This window comes from Vipera ursinii (assembly GCF_947247035.1).
Source record: "Vipera ursinii genome assembly, chromosome: 2".
Classification (NCBI taxonomy): Eukaryota; Metazoa; Chordata; class Lepidosauria; order Squamata; family Viperidae; genus Vipera; species Vipera ursinii.
In genome coordinates, this window is record NC_139513.1 from 126,709,335 (window position 1) to 126,726,373 (window position 17,039).

At 41.6% G+C, this 17,039-nt stretch overlaps 1 protein-coding gene across 1 annotated transcript in view; it reads left to right on the forward strand.

Annotated features, from left to right (window-relative positions):
* LOC310635988 (E3 ubiquitin-protein ligase RNF213-like) overlaps positions 1 to 17,039 on the forward strand; it is an 88,607-nt gene that overhangs the window by 68,771 nt on the left and 2,797 nt on the right. The window contains exons 40-49 of the mRNA XM_083355413.1: positions 3,782 to 3,941; positions 5,234 to 5,408; positions 6,195 to 6,289; positions 8,959 to 9,213; positions 11,632 to 11,764; positions 13,532 to 13,615; positions 13,961 to 14,141; positions 14,236 to 14,437; positions 14,795 to 14,875; positions 15,240 to 15,437. Of these exons, the coding sequence (XP_083211539.1) occupies positions 3,782 to 3,941; positions 5,234 to 5,408; positions 6,195 to 6,289; positions 8,959 to 9,213; positions 11,632 to 11,764; positions 13,532 to 13,615; positions 13,961 to 14,141; positions 14,236 to 14,437; positions 14,795 to 14,875; positions 15,240 to 15,437 (1,564 nt within the window). The remainder of the gene's footprint in view (positions 1 to 3,781; positions 3,942 to 5,233; positions 5,409 to 6,194; positions 6,290 to 8,958; positions 9,214 to 11,631; positions 11,765 to 13,531; positions 13,616 to 13,960; positions 14,142 to 14,235; positions 14,438 to 14,794; positions 14,876 to 15,239; positions 15,438 to 17,039) is intronic.

Here is a 17,039-nt window from a genome sequence, read left to right on the forward strand (position 1 = left end):
AGAAATGGGATCATGTGGTGGCCAAATTCATCAGGGTGTATTAGGAAGGTGTAAAAGGGAACACGGCTTCACAGGTTGCTCATTCCTGCTACAACCAGTCTCCACTGGCATCTATTGTCAAGAGGATCATCTTTCTGGTAGACAAAGGAGAACCTTCTCTTGCGTTCTCTAAATTGCCTTCTGTCCAAAGCTGAATTTGCTTTTCATTCCCTTGGCATTAAGGCAATCAGAACATTGTTGAAAGAAAAATCTTCAGGGTCCAGTCCAAGCTGGGAATAAACAAAATGGAGACTGCTTTAGAAAGAAGGTTGTAGTTTATTGAAGAGCAGAGCCAGACAGAAATGAGGCTGTGGGAAAGCTGACCACATGTAGCTGGGAGTGATGGGCTACTGGGAGTGGTGGGTATTTCTTGGACGTTTGTGTTTGAGGTGCTTCCTGTTTGACGTTGTTCCTGGGTCATGAACTTTGACCTGAGGTTCAGTGTGGCCTTTTGGTATTCTGATAGTGGTGGGTTAATCCTATTAATGTCCTAAAGGTCACGTCCTGCTTCTCTGGGACTGTGGCTGATGGCTTTATCCTGTGTTGGATTTTTTGGTGAGGGGTTGTTGGTTCTAATCCTATCACTCAGCTATCAAATCTTGCTCCAGGTGATTTTGAAAGATCCTGTCTTGAATGGGCTTTCTGTACATAGTATTTGCTCATTAATGGGCCTTAGTCTTTCTGAATGAGATTATCAAATCTGCATTTCTACAGACCTGGCCTCTAGGTTTCTGGCTGGGGCTATTAAGAAAAACACCCTGATTTTCTGCCTTTAAAATCCTTTGAGAAAATATAATATTCTGCCTTTTTAATATTCCACAAACTATTTCCTTCTCTTGTGTGTGTGTGGGTGCTGTTCTGCCACAACATGCATATCTCTTTTGACAGACTTTCTGTTGTTGATGAATTTAACATTAATTTTAGGAGTAATGTTCTTAACTATTTAGCTGCCTTATTTCTTGGACAGAAATGTGGAATACAAAGCCAATGAATGCTATAAAATGTAAAACGATTCTGGGATTTTGTCATTATTCTTTTGTGATTTTTTGCAAGATTTTAGCTTTTTCTAGTTTACTAAATGTTCTAATTGTTAATGTAATTGTGGGCGCTCTGTATGTTGCTTGAGGAGCAACAGTCAAAGTATTTCCTATATCCTCCAAAATGCCTTCCATATGTGAAATGGGAAGCAACACTAAGACACTTGATTTTTTTTCTGTTTTATTGTGGAAGCAACCATTCCATAGCACTTACAGTTTCTGAGTGACATTGCAGTGAATTAGCAAGACTTCCGGACTGTAGATTTCTTCAGAGACAATTTTGCTCAGTTCAATCTCAGATAAAGATGGAGATTTTTCCCCCTGTAAGTTTATTTCCTTACAGCAAATTTTTCAGATTATTTTCTGTCTCTGTGCTTAGCCACGGGATGTAACTGGGGAAACGTTACCACCATCACCATCTTCTTGCTTTCCTGTCATATAGGAGAAAAGGGTTCTTTTGTATACACAAAGCAAGGCAAAGTACCAAACGTTCCATTTTTAGTTTTGTTAGTCATTTGAATCCTGTTGCCTAACTCCCAGGTTTGTTGCTTTCATCACAGGGTACCAGAAACAATAGTTTTTAGGACCTCTACTAAATTCTGTTTTTGCATCTACATTATTTGGCTGCAGGCTTCCCAATGATAATTACAGCAGCCAACTACTTGTGCATTTCTTCTGTGTATCTCAAACATCTCATCTAGATGCTTCTGAATGATTGATACTTCAGGATGTCTGCCCAGACTGGCCAACCATCTTTCTGCCTTTTTCTGCTCTACTAATTAGGCCAACCTGGGATAATGCAGCAGTCACTGCTTTCAGATGGTATTTGGTACTACCACCCTTTTTTCTTTCCATGAATCAGGAATATAAGAACAAAACCAAAAGCGGAGGGGAAATCTTTTCTTTTTCTGCCAATTGAAAAACCCAAGGTCAGCATAAAAACCCATAATCTAGCAATACGTTTGGGGAACCTTAGGCATTCTGAGGCAAGTTCCCCTGCAATTGGCATCAAAGCTATCTGTTTAAACAGTTCTGAAAGTTTTAAAATTACAACAACAAAGAATACCATAGAAGGTGGTTAAGGCAGGAAAAAAATGAGACTTAAGAACAGGTAGGTGTATCCAAGGTGTTAATTTAAGTTTCTGGGAAAGAATCAACTTTGACAGAAACTAGGGTTAAGCACATACTAAAGAAAATCAAATTCTAAAGAAAATCAAATTCTCTCTAATACTCACTGCAGCTAGAAATTTCTGTGAACCTAATTTCTTCCTGAGTCGTGGAAGAAATTACCTTGTGTTCCAAGGGGGAGCCAAAATGAAAAAAGTCTCCATTAAACTCCTGATTTGCTATTTAACATCAAGAGTGTCTAATCATTTTTTTCTAGAGATGTGAAGATTTAGTTTACCACTCATTGTGGATGCTTTTCTTTCTAACTGGAATATTTAGAGTTCACACTGTTTGAGGTACCTGTCACATCTCCTTTTGAATTCAACACTATTAGCATGTAGATCAGAAGATAATCTGGACTGTTTCTTTTGTTTCCCCATTCTCCTGAAATTTCTCTGTATCTGTCCATTCTATTCCCTCATGACCCATCCCATCCCTAAACAAAACGAACAGAATATTTGTTTAAAATGCTTGCTAGGGTTACTTCAGCAATCATATAATGAATTTAATTTGGTTTGCAACAGTTCCTTAGAGAAAGTAAATGCTGCTAGAATGGAATGGAACAGAATGGAATAATAACTTTATTGTCACGTTGAATGCACACTAATCGGCTTACATTAAAATGAAATTTCATTGCATACAGCTCTCAAAGGGTCACCACCTCCAATATACACTACATAAATATGACAAAAGTAAATAAATACAGAATTATGCATATACCCACATACATTATATGACACAGAGAAACAACAGTCTTTCTGTGTATTACATAATATAAAGATAGTCCTCACTTAGAACCACAATTGGGCCCAAAGTTCTTGTTGTTAAGCAAGACAGTTAAGTGAGTTTTGCCCCATTTTACAACTTTTCTTGTCGCAGTTAAGTGATTCATTAGAGTTGTTAAGCTGGTAACAAAGTTGTTAAGTGAATTTGACTTCCCATCATAAATATAAACCAGTTGCCAAGCATCCTAATTTTGATAATGTAACCAGTGGTGGGATTCAAATACCTGAACATCTGGTTCTCTGCGTGGATGTAGGCCTGGGCCTCTGAGGCCCACGATAGACTTCCGGAAGTGACATCCATGCACTTCCTGTGCGCTGTTCTAGGCCTGGGAGGCCTCCTCCAGGCCACCAAGGCCTAGAATGGACTTCCAGAAGTGACATCCATGCACTTCCGGTGGGCCCTTCTAGGCCTGGGAGACCTCCTTCAGGCCTCTGAGGCCTAGAACGGACTTCCAGAAGCAGCATGGGTTCAGCCGGTTCTCCGAACTCAGCAAAATTTAGCCACCAGTTCTACTGAACCAGTGCGAACCGGCTGAATCCCACCACTGAATGTAACCCTGGGGATGCTGTAATGGTCGTAAGTGTGAAAAATGGTCAACTTCAAACAATCACTAAATGGATGGTGGTAAGTTGAGGACTACCTATATCTACCCAATTTTGGATGATAAATACTTTTTTATAATTATCATTATCTAGAAATCATTGCAAAGTAATAGGAAAATGTGCAAATTTCCCTGTGTGATATCTTTGCAGCGTTATTCAGGACAGGACACAAACGGGCCACATACTTGGAGATCCTAGCAAAAGGGATCCAGTGATCACACCAGAGAGGGAGTTGTCTCCAGCTGCCCTAATTCTGATTCGCTTGCTCACTCATTTGGCATTGCTTCTGGGAGCCTCAAATGATGCCCAGGTATTTGTTTTGCACAGAAATTGCAACTTACCTGCTTTTTTCTGAAATGCAGTATACACAAACAGACGATGACTTATCTAAAATGGAATTACTTAAAAAATCAGGTTTTCTCAGTATTATGAAAAGAAATAATTGTAGATGCTAAGAATACAAGGCCATAATATTAGCCATGTTATAGTAATATAGTATTAATTATAAAATAAGAATTTCATTAAAGCAGCATGACTACAATTTGGTGTTTAATGATCATGGAGCATAAGATGTCCTGGGTCCTGCCACTGCTCCATGCATGCTTCAAAGTTGCCAGGAAGCAAAGTGGAGACCGTGATCTTCTAGAGCAGAGTTTTTCAACTGTGGCAACTTTAAGATGTGTACACCTATCCAGCATGCTTAAAGTTGCCAGGTTTGAAAATCACTACTCTGGATGAAGTTCTATAATTTCCTTTCCCTCAGATACTTGGCTTCACTTCTTTCACACCCATCCTGTTTTCAAAAGTGGCCTGCGTATGTCCACCTTACACTAGAATTAGCTGCAAATATGATTTGTTTAATCAAATCTGTAGATAGCTATTCTCTGACTTGCATTCTTGGCAAAAAGTATGCAACCTGAAATGTCTGGGGTATTTTTGTTTTTGATGTGAGTGCTCATTGCCCATAGAGAAATATTATTGATATTTTTAATAACACATTGAAAATAATTTGCATTTCAGAACTCAAGTGAAAAATGTAATCAATGTAGCATGTTCAAAATTATGTTTTTCACTCAATTCTAAAATACAGATTAGTTTCAATGTGTTCCCCAAAATATCAGTAATGCTTCTATGGGCAATGAGCACTAGCATCAAAAACAAAAACATCTCAGGTTGCACACTCTTTGCCAAGAATGCAAGTCAGAGAACCAAGATGTTGGACTGGCACTTGGAAAACTCAAACTTAAATCTATCTTCAGCCATAGAATTTGCTGGGTGATTATCATTCCAACTTACTTTTCGGGGTTTTTTATTACAGGAAAAATGGAAGGAGCGGCCCTGTTTTATGCCAGTTTGAGCTGTTTGTGGAAAGATGGCATAGAAATCTTAAAAAATCAATAAATTGAAAGAGTAGTGCTTGATTGTGGTAGCAGAAAATTAAAGTCAAGAGAATTGTGGGCTCCCCTCATATCATAGTGTTGCATTCATTTATTTGAAAGTTAGATATATTTAAAATATTTGCTTAAGTACCTACCTTTGAGATTAAATGTTCATTCACAAGTCGTGTAGACAAGAATTCTGAATAGTCGGTTCTGTTTTCAGTCTGTCTTGCAGATCATAAAGCCACAGGTTCAGGATCCAGTAAACTTCTTGCTGCTGCATATTAATAAAGACTTAGAGCAGCTGATGAATACTTTTGGGAAGAGTGCTGATGAAACCACCAATGTCATCCATCTCATTCTGTGTAGCCTTTCCAAGGACCAACATGCAGGACAATGTAAGGAGAGCAGCTCGCTGAATGTTGCTTACATTTCAAGACATAAGATCGCAGCAGAAGGTTTAATAATATGCTTTAAAGCAGGGGTCTTCAAACTTGGCCCTTTTATGACTTGTGGACTTCAACTCCCAGAATTCCTCAGCCAGGCACGTTGGGCCAAGTTTGAAGACCCCTGCTTTAAAGGAACTGGGAGGACCAGTGATCAAGAGTGATTAAATATTATATCCATAAGAAATTACTGTCAGTGGGTGATTGGCATACTTGGCTTTTCATCTGAATTCATAGTCACACTCATTTCATTAAGAAATTTAGATGTGTTAGATAACTTAAATGTGTCCAAAAAGTCTTTGATGATATTTCCTCATTAACCTGCATAATACTGCATGATAATTGTTGTGATAATAAACATTGAGAGGGAGAAAAAATAATGGTGTGTAAAACTCACCCACCAATATTTTCTGCGGACATAGTTTTTTTTACAACCCAATGACTTGCATTGTTCGTTTTAAATCTTGAGCCCACTGAATTTCATGTTTCTTGTATACGTTTAGAGAAATCACTTCTGTATCTCTAATTCAACTGTACATTGAAGTGTTTCAGTGTGGAAAGAATATGTAGTCCATACAGGACTCTTTCTACTATTCTCTTGTCACAATAGCAATATAAGGAAGAAAACAGGTTTATTTTATTTCAGAAGTTGAGATACTCCCCTCTAGAAAATCTCAGAGTTTGAAGCAAAATAACTGGCTGGTTGGGGGCCAAATAAATGCAATAAATCTTTTGCAGGGCCAGTACATTTTGACGAGCACCTTTCCACGAAGCAGTACAGAAACAGTTGGGAAGAAAGTGTTGCACGCACCATTATTCTACCTGAACTAAAGGTAAAAAAAAAAAAAGGGGGGGGGAAATGCTTCCAAATAATACATTTGTTAGTCAAGACATATAATAGATATAAAACTATAAATTATTATGAATCTCTCTCTCTCCTCTCTATATATACCTGTGTATGTGTATATCTGAATAAGTGAGAAATGTGACAGCTAATTCAGCTAAACAATTGTAGGCAATGATATTCACTAATTTTAGAAAGGATTTCTAGCATGCTGTTAACAAGCCAGGCTGAATTTGAAATTAAAGTAGGTTTTATATGCTTTATAGCGTATAAAGAGTGACACTGGGCAAAAGGTGGGTTAGACATAAGAAAAACAGTATGTGTTCTTTTTCTGTGCTGTAGACACAAGTCAGCTTGGCAATACTATCTTGAGTCTATACATCATATTAATGTTATATAAAGCTATTAGTTGGGGCTCTGTCATGTGTTACATTAGCAGTATGTAACATCAATTGCTAGAAAACAAGAAATTGCTGCTATCTTCCTCAATGATTTGGAATAAGCAAGGTATTAATTAGTTCTGTTTAATTAATTAAGTACGCTTGTGAGTTTTTGTTCATTAGTTTTGAGTATACTTCATGCCAAAAAGAGAGAGAGCTGGCATATCCTCCATTTTAACTTTCCCCCAATCCTATACTTAAGAATGAATATATATATATATATATGTATCTCCTTAATAATTATAAAAATGCGAATCACGGGCATATCAGTGTAGCAGTATGAAGTTTTTGAACTCCGGGAAGAATATAAACAATTGTTTATTGTTAAAATAGTAAAAACAATAAGAACAATAAAAACAACTATTTACAAACTTAAACCAGCTTTCACGGGCCCACTGCCAGCGTCATCAGGGTAACCCCCTAGCATTTATATAGAGCTGTGTTCCAGATCACAACAGAGAAGGAAGATAATGTGTTAGACTCCCATGAACCAGGAACAACACATGGAGTTAATCCTCAATTGTTTCCTTTATTGTTCTTCACCTATGGACAAAATTTTGCTAGACTAAAGCAACTATGTACATAGCTACATATATACTCTATATATCTACCGTATTTTCCGGCGTATAAGACGACCCCCTACTTTTAAGAAGTTTTTCAAGGTTTTTTGTCTTATACGCCAGAAAATACTTACATGCCCTGCCCTCCCTGTCCGTCGCAGAGGAGGCGAAGGCCCGACTGGCCCCGCCGGCCCTCCCGCTGCTCCCGCGCTTCTGCCGGCCCCCAAGGCACAGCGTTTCCTGGGCGGCAGGCAGCGCTGGAGGGCAGCCGCCACCACGGCCGGTGCCCCTCCTGCTTCCCCCCCAGGCCTTGAACTTCTCCCATTCGGCACAGGGCGGGGCAGCTCTGCCCGCAGCCTCTTTTTCATGTGCCGCTTCCCTCTGACCGTCAGCCGAGGCGCGCTCGGCCCGGGCTCCCGGTCCCTCTTCCCGGCCGGCTTCCCACCCTGCCCCTCATGGAGCTGGACTGGGCGTGCAGCCTCTCGGTGTGGCTGCTTTTCCTGGGCAGCCTGGCGGTGCGGCTCCTGCGCTCGGACCTGTTGCTGAGCCGGCGGCTGGCTGCTCGCTCGTCTCGGCCAGCACCGCCCGGCGGAAGCGCAGCATCGGACAGGAGCAGGACTTCCCTGCCGGCTCCCGTCCGACACTCTTCCCTCTTGAGGCAGCTGCTGCCTCTTCCCTCTTGAGGCAGCAGCTGCCTCAAGAGGGAAGAGCGTCGGACGGGAGTCGGCAGGGAAGTCCTGCGTGCGCGCGCGCGTGCAGGACTTCCCTGCCAGCTCCCGTCCGACGCTCTTCCCTCTTGAGGCAGCTGCTGCCTCTTCCCTCTTGAGGCAGCAGCTGCCTCAAGAGGGAAGAGCGTCGGACGGGAGTCGGCAGGGAAGTCCTGCGTGCGCGCGCGTGTGCAGGACTTCCCTGCTGGATCCCGTCCGACGCTCTTCCCTCTTGAGGCAGCATCCCCGAGGACTCCTTAGCCGGGGAGCGATGCTGCCTCAAGAGGGAAGAGCGTCGGGCGGGAGCAGGCAGGGCAGTCTGCACACGCGTGCACTCCTCAGCTGCTAAGGAGCAGCTGGGGAGTGCGCGCGTGCGCAGGACTGCCCTGCCGGCTCCCGCCAGACGCCACCCACTGATTTTCCGGCGTATAAGACGACTGGGCGTATAAGACGACCCCCCAACTTTTGAGGTGATTTTCATGGGTTAAAAAGTCGTCTTATACGCTGGAAAATACGGTACAGAGTACTCCCTATGCAGTGGAGGTTTTTTAATCCTCTTCCTGCCAACCAAACTTTACAATCTCTTTGGAAAGCAGCCCCAAACTACGTTCACCAGATATTGAGACACCATTTGTACCTTACCATGGTTTTAGTTTTTTAGCTCGATCCAGAATTTGGCAAAAGCTGACCTTTTATGTAGCTCTTATTCAGAATAGAGACCTATGAGACACATTTCAGAACCACAGTGTTGAACTACAGCTTTTAAGAAATTATCATTCAGCTTTAGAAAGCTCAGGATATTTGAATTAAGAAAGTTACCAAGGTCAGTCAGTGAAGTTATCATTACAGATTCCTGGGTGAATTCTATAATTCTGACATTGCTTTAAAAAAGTTGTTTTTATGCATTCTGTTTTTATGATGCCTGTCACTCAGCATGCCATGTTTTCTAAGCAGCTTTTGGATAAAGCACTTCTGGACTTGAATAAACAAATCAGTGAAGATGAAAGACTTTCTTCCAACCCTGTAGTGAAAATTATTTACGGGGACCCTACAGTCTTCCTATCCCGTCTTCCTAAGGACAACACTATACACTCCTCTCGGATATGGAGTTGCAAGAAGAGGATCTCAGTCGAGCATCTGGCTTACATTGTCCAACTGAAAGGTGGCAAGGATACTGTGCCCATCTTGCAGAAATTTTTGCAAAAGGTGAGCATGTCAGTTACCAGCAGTCAGGTCATGAGATATGTGAAACAGAAAATACGCATTGCTGGAATCTAGTTGTCAGCCGCTTGTCCTAATTGTCCAACACAAAAAATTGTGTCTGACGTCTCTTTTTGTCTTAGTTTTATTTTATTGATCTAGGAGCAGAAATTCTTTTCTCAGTTGCTTGTCATAAGCCGAGCTACATCAAACCATGCAGAAACTCTGAAATATTAACATCACAGCTGCGACATAAGAAACCTCTGTGCTGGTGTTTCTATAGCGCTGTCATCCAGAGACCCATATCTGTTCTAAACTTTGAAGGTGCTGAGTCCTGTCAGATTTAGATCAGGCTAGCTTTTTAAAAATTTATGCTTGCATGTGTGAAATTAATAGTAAAACTTAATGATGGGACAAATACATGGTGGTTTGATCATTTACTTGCTAATCCAGCTGCTTTCTGGATCATCCTTTTGATCAAGTACTTAATCCACAGAAATCAGCTGCTTTATATCCTTGTAGCGGGAACAGGCAGGAATAAACTAAATCACAGAATCACTTCTCTTAACTGGATGTGGTGGTGGGAGAAATAATTGTTGTCTTATTTTTGATTAAGAGAAAAAAAAGTCATGTTAATTGCATGTGAATCTCTGTTGTGTGCATCAGGCAAACAGTTGAAAACAAATGAACCATCTTGGCTACTACCTTTTAGTTGAAAGAAAGAAAGAAAGGAAATATCTTATTAGGGCCAGCTCTTTCCTGAGAGTGGACATCGCCATCACAAATAATATTGCATTATTAAGGTTAAATCAATGTAAAAACTAACTTTAGCTCAAGAGATTTATTCACAAACGTTGCACATTCTCCAGTGCCCATCTAAATGGTGTCCAAACCCATGCAGAGTTGCTCGAACAGGAGGTTGCACTAGAGGACGTCTAAATTTCTTTCCAACCCTGATGTTCTATGTTCAGAAGGTTTTAAATTCAATAACATTAAAGTGCAAAATGCATCTTCTGGCTAAAAAGAATTTACAATCTAAAAGCAGGTATTGGGGACTGGGTTGCCAGTTGATTGCTTTCCCAAATGCAGAAGAAGGATAGAAAGAGGAACAATCAGTATTTGTAAGAGGGAACAAGTTCATGTCTGAAATATTACATTTGTTGATGCAGTAGCTAGTTATTATCATACACCTTTCTAAATTGCCAACAATATTACTTTCCCAGCTTCATGGACAAATTTCAGGATTTTTCAGAACAGAAAGTGAATATCTATTAACGTGTTTTTTTTAAATTCCATTTATATCCCGCCCTTCTCCGAAGACTCAGGGCGGCTTACAAGCTTAGCAGTAGCCTTTATTCTATGTATATGCCTGCTTATTAGGGCTTTCGGGGTCCCCCCCCAGCGGCATTATTACAAAGTCAGCTTATTGCCCCCAACAATCTGGGTCCTCATTGATTGATTTATAGTTGATTTATAGTTGATCTGTTAACCTCATCCATGTGCAAAACCAGGAGCATATGCCCCCAATACTGTCCCACCTTTGAGAAAATCAGATTTTATATATGTATATGTGTGTGTACATAAATTAAACTTAGTTTAATTTAGTTTAGTTTGTATAACTAAATGTATAAAGTATGTATGGCATTCTTTCTTGATTGTTGTTGTTAGCTGCGAAGTTGTGTCAGAACCCATTGCGACCCCATGGACAATGTTCCTCCAGGCCTTCCTGTCCTCTACCATCTTCTGGAGTCCATTTAAGCTCACGCCTACTGCTTCAGTGACTCCATCCAACCACCTCATTCTCTGTTGTCCCCTTCTTCTCTTGCCATCAATCTTTCCTAGCATTAGGCTCTTCTCCAGTGAGTCCTTCCTTCTTCTCATTAGGTGGCCAAAGGATTTGAGTTTCAACTTCAGGATCTGGCCTTCTAAAGAGCAGTCAGGGTTGATCTCCTCTAGGACTGACCGGTTTGAATGCCTTGCAGTCCAAGGGACTCGCAGGAGTCTTCTCCTGCACCATACTTCAAAGGCCTCAATTCTTTGGCGCTTGGCCTTTCTTATGGTCCAACTTTCACAGCCATACATTGCAACTGGGAAGACCATAGCCTTGACTATATGCACTTTTGTTGACAGGGTGATGTCTCTGCTTTTTAGTGTGCTGTCTAGCTTTGCCATTGCTTTCCTCCCCAGGAGCAAGCATCTTTTAATTTCTTGGCTACAGTCCCTGTCTGCAGTGATCTTAGAGCCTAGGAAAATAAAATCTGTCACTACCTCCATTTCTTCCCCTTCTATTTGCCAGGAATTGAGAGGGCTGGATGACATGATCTTGGTTGTCTTAATTAAGAAAACCAAGATCTTGATAGTTAACTTGTATTAATTCCTAAAGACTTGGCTTCTACTTTCTGATTGCACCTTTCCTGCCTTTAGGAAGCTGAATTGAGGCAGGTGAAATTTCTGCCAGAAATTCTTGCTCTGCAGAAAGACTTGGTCAAGAGATTTCAGAACATCTCAGAAATTGAGCATCGCACAATTGAAGATTTTCTCAGCAGTTTTTCCTCAGGTGAGATTCTCCCTTGCTCTCTGGTTAGACAGCAAAGTATAAGAGCATTAAAGTATTTACTTAGTACCAAACATATTTAGTAAATAAAGGTGTTTAGCTGATTGGAGAGTATTAATCTGTGCAAAGTCTGTGCTTAGCAAGCATTGCAAACCTCGGTAAGGAAAGGAAAGGAAAATGGGATCGATCACAGTTGCTCTGAGCTTCCTCCTGTGTGCAGGAAAGGGATGCTGTGACACAGATATAAGCAATCCCTTCTTCCTTCTGTATGGAAGGCAGCTCTTGTGGGCATCCAGGAGCTGAGTTCACAAAAAGGGCTTCCCCTGCCAGAAGCCTCCCTGTTGACCCCAGCTGGCCTTCTGAGGATTTAGGAAGGAAACAGTCTTGCTTTTGGGCCAATGATGCCCCATATTTTTTATCAACTTGATTACTGGCACAAATCATGTAAATTGGCCTTTTCTTCATTTCCATGTTCTGTGACAGTACATCATCAGGACTGATGCAACCTAGATCAGACAAAACTAGTATTTTGAAAATTCTCATTCAACGTGGGAACCAGGTACATAAATCCCTCCTCTCCATTTAGCGGTCCTCCACTTAGGATTAGTTATTTAATGAGAGCAAAAAGGGCTGCCTGCTGAGAGAGGAAAGGAACTCCTCTGTTGGGCTGCAAAACTGGAGCACAGATCCTGAAGGTCTTGACCTCCACTTCTGCAGCTCTTTGGAGGAGTTCTCTTCCCTGCATGGAAGGGAGGGGAAGTCTTCTGAAGGGCTGCAGAAACAGAGGTCAGATCTCAAGAGGTCTGAGTCTGCTTTTGTAGCTCCTTGAAGATCTCCTCTGTGCATAGAAGGGAGGGTAACTCTTCCAAAGAGCTACCAAAACGGAGGTTATATTTGAAAGATCTGAGCCCCATTTCTGCAGCCCCTCAAACGAATTCCCTTTTGCACACAGAGGCAGCCCAAACTCCGGTGGGATGGAGAAATGAAGCTCAGATCCCGAAGATCCTAGTTCTGTTCCTGCAGCCAGCCAGAGCACTTACCTTCTGCATATAGAGGGAAGGTGAATTCCTCCAGCAGACTGCAGAAATGAAGCTTGATCTTCAGGATCCAAGCTTCGTTTCTGCAGCCCACCACAGAGGTTCTTTCTGCACAGAGATGGTGGTAGAAAGAATCCTGTGGCAGCCTGTATAAATGAAGGTTGGATCCTGAAGATCCACACTTTGTTTCTGCAAGTTGCTACAAGAGTTCCCTTCCACTCATGGAGGGAAATTGCTGGCCTTCCTTCAGCAGGCATGTCTAGCACTCTGTCCGCTTAACAACGTGCACAGCTGCTTAATGGCCGCAACTGGGAGAGCTGGGATTGCAGTCATTGGGAGTCGTGTGGGCGTCTTGTTTAATGACCACTTTGTTCAGCGACCAAGATTCTGGTCCCAATGGTGATCATAAATTGAGAGCTACCAGTAGATCATGCCTAAGAATAAAGGCTTAATGGATTTCACATCATCCTGTTGTGGTGGTTAGGCATTTTTCCAGATTATAGATCTCTTTCTGAAGTATATACTAACTAAATTAAACCTTTGAGTTAAATGCCCCAGAGCTACTAGGGTCATTGGGGTTGTCAGCCATACGAAATGGTGTGGTATCTTGTGCTGGGTAGATCTTAGCCTGCTGCAGCAGAGTTCTTTTTATTATCTCATTTTTTTAAAATCAGAAAGCATCACATTTTGGCAATATCCCATCTGTTTTTACTCTGTTTCTTGCATTCTCTAGGAGGTGTCAGATTACTAATGAAAGGCAGAGTTGAAAAATTTCTGGATGTGTGGAACAAGCTCAGATTATCCATAGAAACAAATGGTGAGACTTGAGCTTATTTTATCAGTCAGATCAACAATAAGGGATTCCTTGATACTACCAAAAGAAAAAAGGCATGTTTTATTATCTTCAATTGGCCTACAGACTGTAGAGCAGAAGCTGTAGCTCTCTAAAATTTGCTGACCTCATGCATCTTTGATCATTGGCCCTGCAGCTAGGGATGAGGGTGGGGGGCTGAAGGAATTGTACATCAGCAATATCTGAGGGGGGGGCACATGTGATGGCAATAAATCATTATGTAAGTCAGAAGTGATTCAAAAACAAATTTGATTCAACAGCAAGATGTCTCTGGCTTCCAAAGTTTTCTGGTTTCCTTCTCCCCTGCAGGTCAAATTAAGCTTCCTAAAGATTATTGCAGTACGGACCGCACTGTGAAAGATCCATTTGAAATCCTTTTGCCTCGTCGGAGAGGTCTAGGCCTTTGTGCCACATCATTGGTCAGCTACCTCATTCAGTTGCACAACGATTTCGTCAACACCATAGCAAATGATTCAACGGACGCCAATAGGTATGCAGTTCTCTGTTCTTCCTGCAGCTGACAGATGCTGCTGAATAAACAGCACAGTTGGTTTTCTCTTCTTTTCCTTCTTTCTTCTCAACAGATACTCTGTCAGTCCTGCTGAAGTGGCCGATCTGCACATGATCAGTTACGAAGTAGAAAAGGATTTGATCCCAGTCATCCTGTCCAACTGCCAGTACAGCGTGCAGAAAGGAGGAGAGGCCCTGCAGGAATTTGATCTGGAAAAAATCGAACAGCAAGTTGTCAGTAGATTCCTACAAGGGAAGCCCAAGATCACATTGCAGGTACGTGCACCGTGATCGTATTTTCTTGGGGGGAAAAGGACAAACCTGAAAGGGGCAAATCTGAAAGAGGAATATCAGGATTAAAAAAAGATAATTGTATATGTGTATAATTTTGCTTTACAGAAGAAAATTCAAGAGCAAAACCAAGAAAACAAATACATAAATCTAAAGGACAGCTGTCTGAAATAAAAGACTGTCCTTTTTAATAAAGGACATAAGGGGACTGTCAGGATGCACCATAGAAATGTGAGGCAACTAGTTAGTGTTCCGGAGCCTGTGAGATCCAAGCTGCTAGTCCAGAAGATACTCTAGGAAGAACTGTTGACCAAGCATTTGCTTTGTTCCCTTTCTTAATAGGGCATACCCACACTGATACACAGATATGACAAAAATTATGAGCATCTGTTCAGCAATATCAAGTCAAAGCTGAAAACTCAGGTGAGTTTTTAAAGAGAGAAAAAGACAAGCAAATCTTGCTATTGTTCCATTTTGTGCTTATTTACTTGATTTGTAAGCCATGGGGTGCTCAATACGCTTTGCTTATAGGAAGGTGTGTGTTTACTGTTCAGTTGAAGTAATTTTATCTATTGTATTTATCTTGGGAGTCTTAGTTATTACTTAGTAGAAAAAAACCTGGTATAGAAGTTGAGCAATGGTGAAAGCAGCGGCTTGCTCGAATATGTCTGCAGTTTTACATTGCTTGCATGCCCTGAAGAGGTGTCAGATGGCATAAGTGCCTTTTTTCTATAGAAAAATGTTTCAGGAATAATACACCAGTTGATCTTCTCTCCTTCTATTACAGAGCTGTCTTTCAACTTCTAAAATGGGCATGATCAGAGGGGACTTGGTGTCGTACACGGACATCTGTGATGCACTCTCGGTGACTGAAATTATTTTAGGATTCCTGGCTACAACTGGAGGCGACTCACATATGACTTTGACTGATTACACTGAAAATGTCCTGCAGATGAGCAATCAGATAAGTCTTCCAGTGATGAAGGTGAGTGCAGGGGATCAGCAGCTTACCTTTCATCTCTTTAAGGTGAAAGAGAAAAAGCCAGTGAGGCTGAGGCTGTATGCTGCATGTGTAGCTCAGACCGAGAAAGGTAGCAAAAGGTGGCAAAATTACACAGAAGAACTATACAAGAGTGAGCTTAACGTCCCTGATAACGATGATGAGGTGGTCACTGACCTCGAGCCAGACATCCTAGAATGTGAAGTGAAGTGGGCCTTAGGAAAACTGAGCAACAAAAAAGCTAGTGGAGGTGACAGTGTTCCAGCTGAGCTATTCAAAATCTTAAAAGACTATGCAGTAAAAATGTTACACTCAATTTGCCAGCAAATTTGGAAAACTGAACAGTGGCCACAGGATTGGAAAAGATCAGTTTACATTCCAATTCCAAAGAAAGGCAGTGCCAAAGAATGTTCAAACTATCGCACCATTGCACTCATTTCTCATGCTAGTAAAGTTATGCTTAAAATCCTACAAGCTAGACTCCAGCAGTATGTGGATCGAGAACTACCAGAAGTACAGGCAGGATTTTGAAGAGGCAGAGGAACTAGAGATCAAATTGCCAACATACGTTGGATCATGGAGAAAGCTAGAGAGTTCCAGAAAAACATCTACTTTTGCTTCACTGTCTATGCTAAAGCATTTGATTGTGTGGATCACAACAAACTGTGGCAAGTTCTTAAAGAGATGGGAGTACCAGACCATCTTATTTGTCTCTTGAGAAACCTATATGCGGGTCAAGAAGCAACAGTGAGAACTGGACACGGAACCACTGATTGGTTCAAAATTGGGAAAGGAGTCCGGCAAGGCTGTATGCTGTCGCCCTGCCTATTTAACCTATATGCAGAGTACATCATGAGAAAGGCAGGGCTAGATGAATCAAAAGTTGGAATTAAGATTGCTGGGGAGAAATATCAACAACCTAAGATATGCAGATACCACTCTAATGGCAGAAAGTGAAGAGGAACTAAAGAGCGTCTTGTTGCGGGTGAAGAAGGAGAGTGCAAAAGTTGGCTTAAAACTTAACATTAAGAAAACCAAGATTATGGCATCCAGCCCTCTGAATTCCTGAGAAAGAGATGGGGAAGAAATGGAGATAGTGACAGATTTTATTTTCCTGAGTTCCAAGATCACCGCAGATGGGGACTGCAGCCAAGAAATTAAAAGACACTTGCTCCTGGGGAGGAAAGCCATGGCAAATCTAGACAGCACACTAAAAAGCAGAGACATCACCCTGCCAACAAAAGTGCATATAGTCAAGGCTATGGTCTTGCAATGTATGGCTGTGAAAGTTGGACCATAAGAAAGACCAAGCGCCAAAGAATTGAGGCCTTTGAACTATGGTGCTGGAGAAAACCTCTGCGAGTCCCCTGGACTGCAAGGCATTCAAACCTGTCAGTCCTAGAGGAGAGCAACCCTGACTGCTCTTTAGAAGGCCAGATCCTGAAGTTGAAACTCAAATATTTTGGCCACCTAATAAGAAGGAAGGACTCACTGGAGAAGACCCTAATGCTGGCAAAGACAGGGCAATAGAAGAAGGGGACGACAGAGAATGAGATGGCTGGATGGAGTCACTGAAGCAGTAGGCGT